Source organism: Loxodonta africana, chromosome 5 (genome assembly GCF_030014295.1).
Source record: "Loxodonta africana isolate mLoxAfr1 chromosome 5, mLoxAfr1.hap2, whole genome shotgun sequence".
In the NCBI taxonomy this organism is placed as follows: Eukaryota; Metazoa; Chordata; class Mammalia; order Proboscidea; family Elephantidae; genus Loxodonta; species Loxodonta africana.
Window position 1 is genome coordinate 162,774,819 of NC_087346.1, and position 19,568 is coordinate 162,794,386.

The 19,568-nt window shown below is 45.9% G+C and overlaps 1 protein-coding gene across 1 annotated transcript; it reads left to right on the forward strand.

The window, feature by feature from the left end:
* Nucleotides 1–16,635: 16,635 nt before the first annotated feature.
* Nucleotides 16,636–17,760, forward strand: TMEM271 (transmembrane protein 271). The gene has a single exon (XM_064286297.1). The coding sequence runs from the start codon at nt 16,636–16,638 to the stop codon at nt 17,758–17,760; it is 1,125 nt and encodes a 374-aa protein (XP_064142367.1).
* Nucleotides 17,761–19,568: the final 1,808 nt, after the last annotated feature.

A 19,568-nucleotide genomic window follows, 5' to 3' on the forward strand; every position in this document is an offset into this window, starting at 1 on the left:
ATAGGATCAGGAACCGTGGTACTGAAGGAGGAAGTCCAAGCTGCTCTGAAGGCACTGGCAAAAAACAAGGCTTCAGGAATTGATGGAATATCAATTGAGATATTTCAACAAACAGATGCAGCGCTGGAGGTGCTCACTCGTCTATATTTCCAAGAAATATGAAAGACAGCTTCCTGACCAACTGATTGGAAGAGATCCATATTTATGCCTATCCCCAGGAAAGGTGATCCAACTGAATGTGGAAATTATAGAACAATATCATTAATATCACGCTCAAGCAAAATTTTGCTGAAGATCATTCAAAAACAGCTGCAGCAGTATATTGACAGAGAACTGCCAGAAATTTAGGCCAGTTTCAGAAGAGGACGTGGAACCAGGGATATCATTGCTGATGTCAGATGGATCCTGGCTGAAAGCAGAGAATACCTGAAGGAGGTTTACCTGTGTTTTATTGACTATGCAAAGTCATTACACTGTGTGGATCATAGTAGATTATGGATAACATTGTGAAGAAGAATGGGAATTCCCAAACACTTAATTGTGCTCATGAGGAATCTTTACATAGATCAAGAGGCAGTTGTTCGGACAGAACAAGGGGATATTGATTGGTTTAAAGTCAGGAAAGGTGTACGTCAGGGTTGTATTCTTTCACCATAACTATTCAGTCTGTATGCTGAGCAAATAATCCAAGAGTCTGGACTATATGAAGAAGAACTGAGCATCAGGATTGGAGGAAGACTCATTAACAACCTGCGTTATGCAGATGACACAACCTTGCTTGCTGAAAGTGAAGAGGATGAGAGCCTGCACCATGCACTTGGTGACTGACTATCTGGACACCTGAACTGAACCCATACAAGAAAAGTGAATGGACTTCTATGCTCACGTATGTAGTAACAGCTAAACCACCTGGTGACAGGACATTAGAGCTTCAGAAGCAACAATAATCAAACTAGATCACTCGAGCAGCCTATTTGAGCATATCGAAACAAAACAACCGAGAAGCTAGGACACAGTAAGCAAACATAAAGTAAATACAATAAATTACTGATAGCTTGGAAGCTGCAGTCAATATCAAATCACATAAAGAGGCAGGCCACATGGCTTCAGCAAGCTCCCAAAACAAAGAATTGGGAAATTTTCTGGATGAAGAGAATGTCCTGAAATTACCAGAGGTACAATACAAAAGATTAACATACAGAACTCTTCAAAAGACCAGGAAGGAGATCAGGCAAAACGTACAACAAGCAAGGAACACACAGACAAAGCATTAGAGGAACTTAAGAAGGTTATACAAGAGTATAATGACAAATTTAACAGGCGGCAAGAATCTACAGAGAGACAGGGAACAGAAATCCAGAAGATTAACAATAAAATTTCAGAATCAGACAATTCAATAGAAAATCAAAGAGCAGAATTGAGGCAGTGGAAGTCAGAATTAATGGGCTTGAGGATAAAGCACTTGGCACCAATATATTTGAGGAAACGTTAGATAAAAGGATTCTAAAAAATGAAGAAGCCCTAAGTGTTATGTGGAATTGTATCAAGAGGAATAATCTACAAGTGATTGGAGTACCAAAACAGGGGGCAGGGGAACAGAAAATACAGAAAGAATGGTTGAAGATTTGTTCACAGAAAACTTCCCTGGTATCATGAAAGATGAAAAGATATGTATCCAAGATGCTCATCGAACCCCATACAAGATAAACCCCAAAAGAAAGTCACCAAGATATATTATAATCAAACCTGCCAAAACCAAAGATAAAGAGAGATTTTTAAGAGCAGCTAGGGATAAACGAAAAGTCACCTACAAAAGAGAGTCAATAAGACTAAGCTCGGACTATTCAGCAAAGACTATGCAGGCAAGAAAGCAATGGGATGACATACGTAAAGCCTTGAAGAAAGAAAAAAAAATTGCCAGCCGAGAATTATATATCTAGCAAAACTATCTCTCAAATATGATGGCAAAAGTTAGGACATTTCCAGGCAAACAGAAGTATAGGGAATTTGCGAAAACCAAACCAAAATTACAAGAAATACTAAAGGGAGTCCTCCAGTTCAAAAGTCAACATCAGATAAAAACCCAAAACTAGAACACAGGACAGAGCAACCAGGTATCAACCCAGACAAGGAAATCACAAAAATAAATCAGCTAAAATACTCAAAACAGAGAAACAGAGACATCATTACATAAAAGACAAAAACATTAAAACAAAAAGAGGGACTAAAAAATGTAGTCACAGATCTTTCATATGGAGAGGAATTCAAGGTAATATAAAGAAATAAAAGATTGGTTTAAACTTAGAAAAAAATAAGGGTAAATATTAAGGTAGCCACAAAGGAAACTAACAATCCTACACATCAAAATAAAAAACAAGAAAAACTTACAGACTCAGCAAATACAATATCAACAACAATGAAAAAGAGGAGAAGAAAATATATAAGAAAAGACTCAGCACAGAAAATTAAGTGGAACAAAGAAACTGTCAGCAACACACACAAAAAAAGACATCAGAATGACAGCACTAAAACTCATACCATCAGTAATTACACTGAATGCAAATGGACTAAATACACCAATAAAGATACAGATAGTGGCAGAATGGATTAAAAAAAAACCACAATCCATCTATATGCTGCCTACAAGAGACACACCTTAGACTTAAAGACACAAACAAACTAAAACTCAAAGGATGGAAAAAATATATCAAACAAACAACAATCAAAAAAGAGCAGGAGTAGCAATATTAATTTCTGACAAAATAGACTTTAAAGTAAAATCCACTACAAAGGACAAGGAAGGGCAGCATATAATGATTAAGGGGTCAATTTACCAGGAGGACATAACCATAAAAATATTTACACACCCAATGACAGGGCTTCAAAATACATAAAACAAACTCTAACAGCACTGAAAAGAGAAACAGACAACTCCACAATAATAGTAGGAGACTTCAACAAACCACTTTCAGTGAAGGACAGAACATCCAGAAAGAAGCTCAATAAAGACACAGAAGATCTAAATGCCACAATCAACCAACTTGACCTCATAGACTTATACAGAACACTCCACCCAACAGCAGCCAAGTATACTTTCTTTTCCAACGCACATGAAACATTCTCCAGAATAGACTAAATATTACCACAAAGAAAGCCTTAACAGAATCCAAAACATCGAAATACTACAAAGCATCTTTTCTGATCATAAAGCCATAAAAGTAGAAATCAATAACCAAAAAAGAAAGAAAAAAAAATGGAAACTGAACAACACCTTGGTCAGAAACTATTGAGTTACAGAAGAAATTAAGGACAGAATAAAAACACATCCCACCAGAACCTTTGGGACACAGCAAAAGCAGTCCTCAGAGGTCAATTTATAGCAATAAATGCACACATCCCAAAACAAGAAAGGGTCAAAATCAAAGAATTAACCCAAGAACTCAAACAAATAGAAAAAGAAGAGCAAAAGAAACCCTTGGGCACCAGAAGAAAGCAGATAATAAAAATTAGAGCAGAATTAAATGAATGAGAGAAGAGAAAAACAATTGAAAGAGTTGATAAGACCAAAAGCTGGTTCTTTGAAAAGATAAATCAATAAACCACTGGCCAAACTGACAAAATAAAAACAGGAGAGGAAGCAAATAACCCAAATAAGAAATGAGATGGGCAATATCACAACAGACCCAACTGAAATTAAAAGAAGCATAACAGAATACTATGAAAAACTGTACTCTAACAAATTTGAAAACCTAGAGGAAATGGACAAATTTCTAGAAACACACTACGGTAGAACAACTGAATAAACCTATAACAAAAGAAGACACTGAAAAGGTAATGCAAAAACTTCCAACAGAAAAACCCCAGCCCTGACAGCTTCACTGGAGAATTCTACCAAACTTTCAGAAAAGAGTTAACACCACTACTCCTAAAAGTATTTCAGAGTATAGAAAAGGATGGAATGCTCCCAAACCCATTCTATGAAGCCAGCATAACCCTGATACTGAAACCAGGTAAAGACACCACAAAAAAAGGAAATTACCTACCAATATCCCTCATGAACATAGATGCAAAAACTCTCGACGAAATTCTGGCCAATAGAATTCAACAACATATCAAAAAAAAAAAAAAAAAAAACAATTCACCATGACCTAGTGGGATTCATACTAGGTATGCAGAGATGGCTCAACATTAGAAAAACAACCAATATAATCCACCACATAAATAAAACAAAAGACAAGAACCAGATGATCCTATCAATTGATGCAGAAAAAGCATTTGACAAAGTCCAGCACACATTTCTGATAAAAACTCTCAGCAAAATAGGAATAGAAGGGAAATTCCTCAATATAAAAAAGGGCATTTATACAAAGCCAACAGCCAACATCATCCTAAATGGAGAGAGTCTGAAAGCATCCCCCTTGAGAACAGGAACTAGACAAAGATGGCCTTTATCATCACTCTTACTCAACATTTTGTTGGAGGTCCTAGCCAGAGAAATTAGGCTAGAAAAAGAAATAGAGGGTATCCAAACTGGTAAGGAAGAATTAAAAATATCTCTGTTTGCAGATGATGTGATCTTATACACAGAAACCCTAAAGAAGCCACAAGAAAACTACTGGAACTAATAGAAGAGTTCAGCAGAGTATCAGGATACAAAATAAACATACAAAAACCAGTTGGATTCCACTACAGGGACAAAGAGAATGTCAAAGAAAAAAATCACCAAACGAATACCATTTACAGTAGGCCCCCACGAAGATAAAATATTTAGGAATAAATCTAACCAGAGACATAAAACACCTACACAAAGAAAACTACAAGACACTACTGCAAGAAACCAGAAGAGACCTACATAAGTGGAAAACATACCTTGTTCATGGATAGGAAGACTCATCATTGTGAAAATGCCCATTCTACCCAAAGCGATCTACAGATACAATGCAATCCCGATCCAAATTCCAATGGCATTTTTAACCAGGTAGAGAAACAAATTACCAACTCCATATGGAAAGGGAAGAGGCCCCAGATAAGTAAAGGTTTACTGAAAAAGAACTAAGTGGGAGGCCTCACACTACCTGATTTTAGAACCTATCACACCACCACAGTAGTCAAAACAGCCTGGTACTGGTACAACAATAGATACATAGACCAATGGAACAGAATTTAGAATCCAGACATAAATTCATCCACCTATGAGCAACTGATATTTGACAAAAGCTCAAAGCCCATTACATGGAGGAAAAGATAGTTTCTAACAAATAATGCTGGCATAACTGGATATCCACCTGCAAAAAAATGAAACAAGACTCATACCTCATGCCATGCACAAAAACTAACTCAAAATGGATCAAAGACCTAAATATAAAATCTAAAACAAAGACCATGAAAGAAAAAATAGGGACAATGCTAGAAGCCCTAATACATGGCATAAACAGTACATAAAACATTACTAACAAGGCACAAACACCAGAAGAGAAACTAGATAACTGGGAGCTCCTAAAAAGCAAACGCTTATGCTCATCCAAAGACTTCACCAAAAGACTAAAAAGAATGGGAAAAAAATTTGGCTATGAAAAATCCAATCAGCATCTAATCCCTAAAATCTACAAGATACAGCAAAACCTCAACAACAAAAAGAGAAATAACCCAATTAAAAAATGGGCAAAGGATATGAACAGGCACTTCACCAAAGAAGACATTCAGGTGGCTAACGGATCATGAGGAAATGCTCACGATCATTAACCATCAGAGAAATGCAAATCAAAACTACAATGAGATTCCATCTCACCCCAACAAGGCTGGCATTAATCCAAAAAACACAAAATAATAAATGTTGGAGAGGTTGTGGAGATACTGGAACACTTATACACTGCTGGTGGGAATGTAAAATGGTATAACCACTTTGGAAACCTATTTGGCACTTCCTTAAAAAACTGGAAATAGAACTACTATACAATCCAGCAATCCCACTCCTTGGAATATATCCTAGAGAAGTAAGAGCCTTCACACGAATAGATATATGCACAACCATGTTCATTGCAGCACTGTTTACAAGAGCAAAAAATGGAAACAAAGAAAGTGACTATCAGCAGATGAATGGATAAACAAATGACAGTATATTCACCCAACGGAACACTACTCAACGATAAAGACCAACGATGAATCCGTGAAACATTTCATAAATGGGAGCAATAAGGAAGGCATTATGCTAAGTGAAATTAGGCACAAAAGGGCAAATATTGTACGAGACCACTATTATAAGAACTCAAAATATGATTTGAACATAGAAGAAAACATTCTTTGATGGTTACAAGGGTGGGGAAGAAGGAAGGGAGAGGGCTGGTCACTAATTAGATAGTAGACAAGAATTATTTTAGCTGAAGGGAAGGACAACACACAAGACAGGGGAAGTCAGCATAACTGGACTAATATAAGAGAAAAGAAGTTTCCTGAAAATACCTAAACACTTAGAGGGATAGAGTAGCAGGGGTAGGGATCTGCGGACCATGGTTTCAGGGGACATCTAGGTCAACTGGCATAACAAAGTGTATTAAGAAAATGTTCTGCATCCCACTTTGGTGAGTGGCATCTGGGGTCTTAAAAGCTAGCAAGCAGCCATCTAAGATGCATCAATTTGTCTTGACCCACCTGGAGCAAAGCAGAATGAAGAACACCAAAGACACAAGGAAAATATGAGCCTGAGAGAAAGAAACGGCTACATAAACCAGAGACTCCATCAGCCTGAGACCAGAAGAACTAGATGGTGCCTGGCTACTACCAGTGACTGCCCTGACAGGGAACACAACAGAGAATCCCTGATGGAGCAGGAGAAAAGTGGAATGCAGACCTCAAATTCTAGTAAAAAGAACAGACTTAATGGTCTGACTGAGACTGGAGTGGCTCCAGAGGTCATGGACCCGGGATTCTCTGTTAGCCCAAAACTAAAACCATTCTCAAAGCTAACTCCTCAGGTAAAGATTAGAATGGGGTATAAGACATAAAATGGTACTGGTGAGGAGTGTGCTTCTTAGCTCAAGTACACACATGAGACTATGTGCGCAGCTGCTGTCTGGAGGCGAGGTGAGAAGGCAGAGTGGGATAAGGGCTGGTTGAGTGGACAGGGAAAATATAGGGTGGAGAGAAAGAATGTGCTGTCACATTGTAGGGAGAGCAACTAGGGTCATATAACAATGTGTGTATAAGTTTTTGTACGAGAAACTGACTTGAATTGTAAAATTTCACTTAAAGCACAATAAAAAATAATATTTCCAAATGATTAAAATGTAAAATAAATATAGATAAATTTAACAAAATATGTACAAGCCTTGTGCACTAAAAACTACAAAGTAATGCTGAGAGAAATTAATGATGATCTAAATAAATGTAGAGATGTTTCAACAAATGTAATGTTGGAAGTTCTCACTCATCTATGCAAAGAAATTTGGAAGACAGCTACCTGACTAACTGACTGGAGGAAATCCACACTTTTGCCCATTCCAAAGGAAGGTAATCCAACAGAATGTAGAAATTATTGAACAACATCATTAATACCACAGTAAAGCTTTGCTGAAAATAGTTCAAGAATGGTATGCAGTATATCAAGAATGGCAGCAGTATATCAACTGGGAACTGCCAGAAATTCAAGCCGGATTCAGAAGAGGACGTAGAACAAGGGATATCATTGCTGATATCAGATGGACCTTGGCTGAAAGCAGAGAATACCAGAAAGATGTTTACCTGCATTTTATTGACTATGCAAAGGCATTCAACTGTGTGGATCATGACAAATTATGGATAACAATGGGAAGAATGGGAATTCCAGAACACTTAATTGTGCTCATATGTAACCCTATATAGATCAAGAGGCAGTAGTTTGGACAGCACAAGGGGATGTTGCGTTCTGTGTCAGGAAAGGTGTGCGTCAGGGTTGTATCCTTTCACCATACTTATTCAATCTGTATGCTGAGCAGATAGTCCAAGAAGCTGGACTATATGAAGAAAAACGTGGCATCAAGATCGGAGGAAGATTCATTAACAACATGTAATATGCAGATGACACCACCTTGCTTGCTGAAAATGAAGAGGACTTGAAGCACTTACTGGTGAAAAACAAAGACTATAGCCTTCGGTACGGATTACAGCTCAATATAAAGAAAACAAAAATCCTCACAAATGGACCAATAAGCAACATCATAATAAATGGAGAAAATATTGATGTTGTCAAGGATTTCATTTTACTTGAATCCATAATCAACGCCCATGGAAACAGGAGTCAAAAAGTCAAACGATGCATTGCATTGGGCAAATCTGCTGCAAAAGACCTGTATAAAGTGTTCAAAAGCAAAGATGTTACTTTGAGGACTAAGGGGTGCCTGACCCAAGTCACAGTGTTTTCAATTGCCTTGTATGCATGTGAAAGCTGGACAATAAGAAAGACCGAAGAAGAATTGAGCCGTTTGATTTAGGGTATTGGCAAAGAATATTGAATGTATCATGGACTGCCAGAAGAATGAACAAATCTGTCTTGGAAGAAGTACAACCATAACGCTCGTTAGAAGCAAGGATGGCAAGTCTTCGTCTCACATACTTTGGACATGTTATCAGAAGGAACCAGGCCCTGGTGAAGGACATCATCCTTGACAAAGTAGAGGGTCAGGGAAAAAAGAGGAAGACCCTCAATGAGCTGGATTGACACAGTGGCTGCAACAATGGGCTCAAGCATAATGATTGTGTGGATGGTGCAGGACTGGGCAATATTTTGTTCCATTGTACATAGGGTTGCTATGTGTCGGAACCTACTCAATGGCACCTAACAACGACACAAATAAATGTATAAATAAACCATGTTCATCGGTTGGAAGATTTAATATTGCTAATACATCATTTATTTCCAAATTAATCTTTAGGGTCAGTAAAATCCAAATAAAAATTCTGGCTTTTTGGCACAAATTGACAGGCTGGTTCTAAAGTTTATAAAGAAATACAAAGCAATTTTGAAAAAGAAGAAAGTTGGAGGGCTTACGCTACTTGATTTCAAGAATTACTATGGAGGTACGATAAGCGAAATAGTGAGGTATTGGCATAGGACAGACATAGATCAACGAGGCAGAATTAAGAGTCTAGGAGGAGACTCATATTTTTACAGTCAATTGATTTCCAATAAAATGCTAAGTTAATTCAATAGGAAAGTCATGTTTTTTTGGAAAATAATGCTGGAACAATTGGACATCCATAAGCAAAAATAAACACTTTGACTGTTACCTCACACCATACACAAAAACTTAATTCAAAATGGATCAGATATGTAAGAACAAAATCTGTAAACTTCTGGAAGACATGGGAAACAACATTTGTGATCTTGTTTTAGGCAAATATTTCCTAAATAGGACACAAAAACCACAAAAGAAAAAAAAAGCAATGAATTGAACTTAAGTTCCATTGATTTAAGTTTTGCTTTTTAAAAGATATTGATAGGAAAATGAAAAGGCAAGCCATAGGCTTAGAGGAAATATTTGTAAAATATTTATCTGATAAATAACTTTTATCCAGGATATATAAAGAACTCTTGCAACCCAATTACAAGAAGATAAACCTCCCAATATTTTCAAATGGGCAAAAGATTTGGGCATATACTTCACCAAAGAAGATAAATGAAAGACTAACAGGCTTGTGAAAAGGTGTTTCACATCATTAGTTATCAGGGTAATACAAGTTAAAACCACAAGGAGATACCACTAAAACCCATCACGATGGCTAACATTATTAAGAAGACTGATGGCACCCAAGGTTGACCAGCATATGAAGCAACCGAAACTTTTACACATTGCTGTTGGGAACGCAAAATATACAGCCTCTCTGGAAAACAGTTTGGCAGTTTCTTATAAAGTTAAATATAAACTTATGGTTTGATCCATCAATCCCTCTCCTAGGTATACACCCAAGAGAAATGAAAACATGTTCACAAAGGTTTGTACATGAATGTTAATAACAGCTTTATCCATAAGAATCCCAAATAGAAACATCCAGATGTCTGTCACCCAGTGACTGGATAAACAAATTTCTGGTGGAATTCTACTCAGCAATAAAAACTAATGATCCACTGATTCGTGCAGCAATGTGGATAAATCTCAAAAGCATTATGGCCAAGTGAAAGAAGACAAAGTTCAAAGACTACAAGCTGTATGATTCTATTTATATGAAATTCAGTGATAGGCAAAACTACAGCCAATCAGGGGTTTCCTGGGGCTGGGGATGGAGGGAGAGGATGACTGCAAAGAGAACCATTTTGCCTTCTCAACAACAATGTGTTTATGGTGTTGGTGAAGAATAGTGAATATAACACAGACTGCCAGAAGAACAAAAACACCCATCTGGGAGGAAGTACAGCCAGAAGGCTCCTTATAAGCAAGGATGGCAAGACTTCGTCTCACATACTTTGGACATGTTGTCAGGAGGGTTAGTCCCTGGAGAAGGACATCATGTCTGGCAGAGTACAGGGTCAGTGAAAGAGAAGAGGACCCTCAAAGAGATGGATTGACACAGTGGCCGCAACAGTGGGCTCAAGCAAAACAATTACGAGGATGGCGCAGGACCAGGCAGTGTTTCATTCTGTAGTTCACAGGCTCACTGTGAGTCGGAACCGACGCAACAATACCTAACAACAACAACACAAAAACAATGTGTGAGCATTCAGGTTGCGCCACATATTCGCCAAACTTCGTCTTCCTAATAATGTTAGCCAGTCTGGTGGATTTTCGGTAGTATCTTGTGGTGGTTTTAATTTGTATTACCCTGATGACTAATGGGTTGGTGAGTCTCATAACATGACTGTGGTCGTGATTTACACCAATGTATACATTTGTCTAAAGTCATGAATTGTACACTTAAAATTAGTGACGTTTATTGCATGTAAAGTATATTTCAATACAAAGGGCACAAAAAGTTGAGGATACATATTGTATTGCTTATGGTCCAGCAATTCCAACGAAAGGCACACCAAGTGCTCCAGGCACACACCTAAGGAGGTTCATAACAGCCCCAAACTGGAAACAGTCCAATGTCCACCATGAGTAAAATGGACAAACACATTGTGGCATACTCACACAATGGATTCATACTGTTCGGCAATGAAAGTGTATGAAAAACAGATACATAAACAACACAGATGAATGGCACAAACAAAGTTGAACGAGAGAAGCTAGAATATAAGAATCATGCTTTATGATTCCACTTATATAAAGTTCAAAAACAGGCAAAACCAAACAATAGTGTTTAGGGATGTATGCTATGTGATGAAAGTACCACCAGTCGCCGTTCAGTCCATTCCTACAAATGGCGACCCCATGAGTCTCGGAGTAGAACTGCACTTCATAGGGTTTTCAATAGGTGGTTTTTCATGAGGAGATGACCAGGCCTTTCTTCCAAGGAGCCTCTTTCCAACCTTTTCTTAGGAGCTGAGCATGTCAACCTTTTGTGCCGCCCTGGGACTCCAAATTCGAAGAAGTAATGTGCAAAAAACATCACCCAAATGGTTACCCTTGGTGGGAGGGAGGGCTGTGGCTAGGTGGGGAGCAGGAGAGAGGTTGTGGTTGGTGAGGGGACAAGAGGGAGGGTTGTGGCTGGGGGAGAGAGAGGGAAGGTGTGGTTGTGGGGGGGGTAGGAGGCAACATTGTGTTTGGGGGAGATGCTGCCTGTCTTGACTTCGGTGGCAAGCACACAGAGGCTCATTTTACAATTCATTAAGCTGCTGCATGTATTTTTTATAAAACTTTCCTGTATATTTATCACATTTCACAATAAAAAGCTTTTAAAAGAGTAATTAAGGTGCATTATTGTGTCTCAGAACCCACAGGCTGTGGTTCCGGGAGAGTAAGTTCTTTAATCACTAGGAGGAGTCAGCCCAGAGATGTGCAGACAGTAACTAAGAGATCATTGTTTGTTCCTAGACAAAACGGGTGGGGATTAATAATAACAGAAAATCTGAGTTTTCAGTCAGTCAAAAAGATAAAGGACAAAAACACTGAAAAATTAACTGACAAATTAATTAGAAAAATAATTAAAATAGGCCAAATTAATTAACTGAAGTCAATACTCCAAAAGACTGAATTTTAAATGCTAATGAACATGCGAATACTAAAATAATATTTAACGCTGTTGGGGAAAGTATTCTTAATTGACACATGATTACTGTTGTAATCAGAAAAAAAAAAACATGAACTTTTAAAAACGTCTCCTCTGGGCTTTGGTTTCCTTATCTTTACAGTGGGGTAAGGCAGTGGTCAGGTGGTAGAATTTTCATGGTGCTACGGGTTTTTGCTCCATCACTGACAGAAAGGTTGGCGGTTTAATCCCACTCATTGACACAGCAGGAGAAAGGCCTGAGGGTCTGTTTCCATAAGATTACAGCCAAGAACGCACCACGGGCACAGTTCTACTGTGTAACTCATGGAGTTGCCATGAATCAGAACCAATTCTACGGCAACTGGGCTTATGCAGGAGACCAGGGTTCAACTCCCAGGCAACGCACCTCTTGCAGAGCCACCACTCGTCCGTCAGTGGAGGCTTGCGAGTTGCTGATGCTGAACAGGTTGCAGCAGAGCTTCCAGACTAAGACTAGGAAGAAAGGCCTGGCGACCTACTTCTGAAAATCTGCCAGTGAAAATCCTACGGCTCCACAATGGATCACAGGGATGGTGCAGGAGCAGGTAGCGTTTTGTTCTGTTGTGCGTGAGGTTGCCATGAGTAGAAGCTGACTGCAAGGCAGCTGACAATAACAGAATGGGGTAGTGATGTCCACCAAGCGTGGAGACAGCCATAATGATTACAGCAAATACTCACCGTGAGGGTGCTGGGTGTGTGGGGGGTTCTGTGATTTCTAAAATCACTCCCCTTTCTCCAACATCTACTGCGAAGTCATTCCTCTCACTGGGTAGAGATGGGAGGTGCTTCTTTCCAGAATGACCTTCCCTCCCTATCCCCCTGGGACCCCCAAATTTCCAGACTGGACCGCAGCCGCACCTGGGGTTTCCTGTGACAGTGCTGAGGAAGGGCAGGGGACATACGCTGCTGCCGGGGCGGGGCGGGGGGTGGAGCTGGATGGAAGGAAGGAGGCTTTACGGGTGAGCCTCACAGGTAGATGGGGGAAAGGGTTCCACCAGAAAGCAATCTAATCGGCTTTCAAAATGTGCATCGGTTTGTATCAACTTACTCTTCTTGGTTTTAGGCTTCAGAAACCAACTCAGGTGCAGAGATCGTCACCATGAGAGACAAAGTAGTTAAGGGGTCCCTGTGAGCTTGACAGATGTCCTAGAAGTGAAGCTCTGCAGACTTCTGTCTGGTGCTCTCCTTCCTCCTGCTTAAAGGAAAGAGGGACAGGAGAGTTGTCCCTTCACTCAGGGAAGATTTAGCACCTACCGAATGCACCAGCTAGGTTGGGGGTAGCGGTAGATGACAATCTGGTGACTGCTGTCTCTGGAAGAAGCATGGGGCACAGAAGGGCTGCCTCCTCTGGCCCAAGCCCCCAGCCCTGTCCTCCCAGACAGAGCAGGCCTGGCATCCTTCTACCTTCTGGGCTCTCAGGACAAAGCCCAGCCTTCCTCACCCCTGTGGAGGAGACCTCAGTGTGTCCTCAAGGTCCTGCACCTCTAACCTCCAGGGCTCCACCAAGCTAGCTCTTCTTCCCACGTCCACTTTGGATGCTGCTTCTCCTAGAGAGCCTTCCCTCCCCAACATGGAGATGGCTGCTTTCCTACACACTGCCTGGCCCACAGCATTACTCATGCTCCTTGGGAGCAAACAGGCTGGTGTTGTGTTCTGTAATAGGACAGGCACCCTCAGTCACTGCACATGGCCATGGTAGGGCACTGAGTATCCACATGGAGACAGGGGAGGTGCACAGGTTGGACACAGACCCGTCTGCACTGAGCTCCAGTCTGGCAGGGAAGACAAACATTTAGACTGGGGGAAATCCTGATGGTCACGGGAGAGTGTCTGCTGGGGCCATGCACAGAGCCGGGGTTTGAATCCTGGCTCCCGGATTCCTGAACGCCTTTGTGAGGGTACTAGGACCAGGCACCGCAGGGTCTGCAGCAAGGACTGAATTAGAAAACCCGGGCAAAGTACCTGGAAGGCAGCAGGTAGCCACTAAAGTTAGTCACTGATGAGATCTGAGCTACAGGAAGGCAGATGCGCTGTGAGGGCATGGAGAGGGGAATATATTCCAGGAAGAAGAAACCACACAAATGCAAAGGCCCTGTGGCAGGTTAAGGAACAGGGAGGTGGCCGGGGGTGGAAGCCTTCTAGTGAGGGCCTGGTAGAGCATCAGGGGCAGCTGGAGGAGGGGAGGAGCCAGGTCTCTGAGAAATCCCATACCACTGACCTTCTGCCTGGAAAGAGACATTTAACCTGCAGGTGCTTCCACACAGCCCTCCCAGGGAAGCCTTTCCCCAGCCCGCCAGGCCTGCCCCCAACTAGCAGGCCAGCACCCCCAGGGCAGTTCATTTCCTCCCCCAAAGCTGATCAATCTGGCAGCAACGTCACCGCACTGAGGAGGGAGAGGCTTCTCCATCCTCCTTTCCACCGGAGGTTGCAGCAAATCTCGTTTCCCTGGAAACCGAAATAATCATTGGAAGTCAGTTCATGGCAACCGCGCTCACACCGCGTGGGCGCCACGCTTATTACACAGCTGATATACACGCTGTCCTTTTAAAATTCATCCACCACAAATGTGAAAGAAGTCGCACTATTTCGACTTTTCTGGCAAGTCATCACGCCTGAGCAGATTCGGCTGGCGCTGGAATCTGCGCTCCCTGCTAAAAATACCGCCAAACCTGCCGGCTTGCCTCATAGCTACCGCCAGGGAAGTCAATCCCACGCAGACGTCCAGAGGCCGAGTGAGGGACCCTCACAGGTACCCACACTGGACAGGTGGTGTCCGTGAAATGTGGCTGAGGAGCTCTGCGTGCGGCTTCTCCAAGGAGCGCAGGGCCTCTGAGGCGTCTGCCCCTGCCTGCCGGCTCCCGTTGAACACTCTGAAACCTTTAGGGGCATGGAGAGTGTAGCTCTAGGGTGAGTCGTCAGGAACCTTGCTAGGTGGGTGCGAGGAATGAAGGTGCATTCTTGGAGGACCTTTGCACCTCTCCCCCCCCTCCCCCCTCTCCAGCGCTTTCTATCTGCAGCCGCCGCCGCCTCGCCTCCTGGATGGAGCTCAAAGTTATTTAACGCTGCAATTAGCCAGCAGGGTGACTCATCCAGCCCCGGGCCTCGCGACTGCAGCACAAAAACGGAGTGGAAAGGACTTCGGAGAATAGGCCCACTTCGGCCTGAGGGACCTCAAGGGCCTTCCCAGGTGCCCCCCCACACACCAACTGCTAGTCCCTGAGCGGGAGGGGCTCCTTTCAGAGAGGAAGGAGGGCTCAGGCATGGCCCCCCAGCTTTCCTCTCACCCACCCTAAGTGTTCATGGTCAGAACGAGGCGATTTTCTTCCGCCCCCACCTTCGCCCTCAGGCCGTGGACCGCCTTCTGATGAGTTAATTCACAGGCACCTACGTCTGGGGAAATTCCTACCTGATCCCTCGGAAGGGCCTTTTAGACTAAAACCCAAACGAGACTCAGGAGAGCTGCCTAAGCCTTCCCCCTCTAGTTTAATTCCAATACTTTTTCCTGAGGACAGAACCTTCTAACACCCCTTCCCCCATCACACGCGCGCGCGCGCACACACACACGAGCGTGCACTTCCTAGCCTGGGTTGGAGAGTCCCAGCACCGGGCCTCCCTCCACCTCTCCCAGCACCCAGGCTTTCCTAACCCCTCCCCCGAACCTCCCACCCACCCAACACCGGGCTCCCTCCCTCCTCCTCCTCCACCACACCCAGGCTCCCCTACTCCTTGCCCTGCACTCGGGCTCCCCACCATCGCCTTCCCCAGCATCAGGGCGCTCCCCCCTCCCACCCAGCAGCCGAGTTCTCTCCACCTCTCACCCCCAACGCACCTGGGCTAGCTCCCCCCGCCCCCCGCGCCCAGTCTAACTTCTTCAGGCTCCCTTGCAGCCCGCAGGCCGGGGTGGGAGTGGAGTACTGCCCTCTGGGGCCCTGTGGCCCGGCAAGCGCAGACCTTGGGGCACCAAGAGGTGGGAGGTGCTGGGGGTGGGGCCCAGGGGCTCTGGGAGAGAGAGTCCGGGGCTCAGGGCGCGTTCCCATAGCGGTCGGCAGCGGGTGGGGACGCCCATAGGCGGAGGGACGCAGCGAGTGGTACCTCTCCCTGGCGAGGTGGCGTAGGGGCGACCTGGGGGCGGCTGGGACTGGGGGGCGGAGGAGGGCGGTGCCAGGGCGAGGCGCGCGGCCCGCAGGCGGGAGGGGAGCGTCCTGGGAGGGGCGCCGCCGGCTGGGGAGGGGGCGCGCGCCCTGCGGTCCTCGCCGCCGCATCGGTTCCCGGCGCGGGGCCGCGGCGGCGGCGGCAGGAGGCGGAGGATGCGGGCTCCGGCCGCGGCGGCGGCGGCGGCGTGGGCCCGGGAGGACGCGGGAGGATGAGGAGGAGGCCGGAGGTCCGGCCGCGCGGCGCCGGGAGGAGGCGCAGGCGGCGGGGGCGGCGGCGGGAGGCGGCGGGCGCGCGGGGTGCGGGCCGGCTCGGGCGCGGAGGATGAAGTGGAGCGTCCGAGGAGCCTGCGCCGCGCTCTCTTCCTGTCTCCTGCTCGCCTGTGCGCTCAGCGCTGCCGCCGTCGGCCTCAAGTGCTTCTCGCTGGGCTCGGAGCTGCGCGGGGAGCCGTTCCGGCTCGGGGCGGCCGCCGGCGCCTTCTACTCGGGGCTGCTGCTGGCTGCGGGCCTCTCGCTGCTCGGCGCCGCCCTGCTCTGCTGCGGGCCCCGGGACGCGCCCCTCGGGGGGCCAGGACCCGGCGCAGGGCTCGGGGTCCCCGCGGCCCCGACCGGAGCTCCTGAGGCCGCACCAGGAGAGCCAGGGGTCGGGGCCGGGCCCTCGGGGCCGGTGAACAGCCAGAACCTTCTCCTGTTCGGCGTCCTTGTCTTCATGCTCGGTGTCCTCAGCGCCTTCGCGGGAGCCGTGATCGACGGCGACACCGTGTCCCTAGTGGAACGCAAGTACTCTCACTACTGCCTGCCTCCGCGGGCGCCGGCCCCGGGCTCTGCCCCCGGCCCAGCAGCCGCCGCCCCCGGGCTGGTCGCCGGCGTGCCGCGTGCGCGCAGCACCCTGGACAGCGCCACGTCCGCCAAGTGCCGGCAGCTAAAGGACTACCAGCGCGGCCTGGTCCTCTCCACCGTCTTCAACTCGCTCGAGTGCCTCCTGGGCCTACTGAGCCTTCTGCTGGTCAAGAACTACAAGTCGTCGCAGGCCCGGCGCGGTCGGCGTGGCCGGCGGAGGGGAGGCCGGGCCCTGACGCGGCCCCGAGGCGGCCCGGGACTCCGCGTGCAGTCGCCAGCCTCCCGGACGTGGCGGGGCCGGCGAGGACCGCGGGGCCGAAGGCTGCAGCCACGACCTAGCGAGGCCTCCATCCTCTCCCCGGAAGAGTCCGACTTCGCGTCCCCCGGGGACTGCGCAGGCTTTGCTGCGCACCACGCGGTCTCTTACATTAATGTGGGCGGCTTCCACGCGTGCGACGAGGCGGGCGTGGAGGTGTGTTGCGGAGGACATCCGTCGGTGGAGCTACCGGGGTACGCGCCCTCCGACCCCGACCTCAATGCCTCCTACCCCTACTGCTGCCGGCCGCCCTGTGAGGCGGCGCGCCCCTGGGAGCCAAGTGGGGCCTGCTGAGACCCATGTGGACCCGGACGGACCCCCACACGCGCCTCCTCCCCGGACCCATAGCCGCCCGGGAGCGGACAGGGGGCTGAGATGGGTCCGAATGAGGCCGGGCCATAGCATTGTGTCTTCAGGGCCTGGAGCCTCTGACCGACCGCCCATGGTGTCCGGGCTCCTGGCCACAGGACCGGGGCCTCTGGTATTATGTTTTACGTGTCTGGGAAGTTTCTCATTTCTTCTGTGTCTGTTCATATCCGGATTCCATTTTAAAGTTTACAATAAATGTTTTGGGATTGGCTCGACCCAACCACACCGCTCTTTGGCAAATCCGTTCCCTGGGGTTAGACGCCGGCTGTGCCCGCCCTCCCGGAGGTCCCATCTTCCGTGCTGGCAAGCCGAAGGTGAGGGGGAAGAGCACAAGAGCACGGATTGAGGGTAATTTCGGTGCGGAGGAGACCCTGGTACACTCCCAGCCCAGAACCTTCCGGCTGAGAGGACAGAAAGACAAATCAGCCGATACTTTTAGGGAGGAAAGAAAAGCACCCACAGCCACACTTTGTACACTGACGTGCCTGCTGTTGTTGGTACTTCCTTACTGTGAAGCTTTCCATAAACGGTGACAATGTTTGGTAAATTTACTGCAATTTAAAATGGTGAGTTCCTTTATTAAATTAGTTGATATATTACTGGAAAAGATTCATCAGGTTGCAGTTTGAGCTTGTCCACACACAATCATTTGGGGGAAATGGTTAAATTTGGTGAGAGAAGAGTTGTATTCCACTAGCTAGTTGACTAAACTATCCTCTTTCTTAAGCTAACTTTTCTCTGTGTGTGTAGACAGTGGTACCAGGCCCCCTATATTTCTTTTTTTTGAAAACTGGCTATGGGTTTTAACTGCAAAACAGAGCTTAATTTTGGTTAAGATATACGAACGATCCGATTCTATTTTGGAAAATTGCAATCATAGTTTTTCTGGCAAGGGTCATTTTCCTTCTGGTTAATTCATTAATCTGGTGATTTAGAATATTATAACATTTCACTAAAAATATACCTTTTAAATTGCCTTAACTGATGTGAAGGTCGTATTTTAAATGAACAGGAGGTGTGTGTGTGTGTGTGTGTGTTTACAACATGTTAGAAAAACTATTCCAAATGATGGTGAAGGTGACAGTAAGGGTGATTTGTTTCCATTTGGTCTGTTGGGCTGGCCAGGTCCTGGGCAGGTACAGGGCTTTGGGGGAAATTTACTCTGACCTCCATGTGCCTGGAATTGTGGCATGCGTGGGGCAGCTGTGGTGCCCAGAGCAGAGCCCTGCCTGGCCGAAGGGGTGCACCTGTAGAGGAGGTGAGGACCCACCCATGGCCCTGCTGGGGTGAGCGCCAGAAAAGCCACTGTAGGTGGGAAAAGCTGAAAGCACAGTGTGTAATGGCTTTACAGTGTTTAAGAGTCTACTTCTAATTTTGAACATTTAACCAAATGTAAGGGCGGGCAAGGGGCAGGGGCAGGCTCTGGGGTGAGACCTTCTCCTCAGCCCCAGGTGCCCTGTCCTAGATGCTGCCAGAGCTCTCTTGTGCCCATGGTGACAAGGGGCCCCTATCCCAGCAGGTGGGCTGCATCAGGGGCTGCAGAGCGTTTCGAGTTGTTAGAGGGAGGAGGCTCCAATCCTGTTTCCATGCAGAGAAGTGGAGACCTGCGCCATTTGGTGAGTTTGATCGACAAACACACCTGTGCTGATGCGTGGGCGATTACTAAGAAATCTGATCAAAAAGGCAGTGGACCAGTGCCCACCTCCTTGCTGTGTTCATGCAGCCTGACAAGA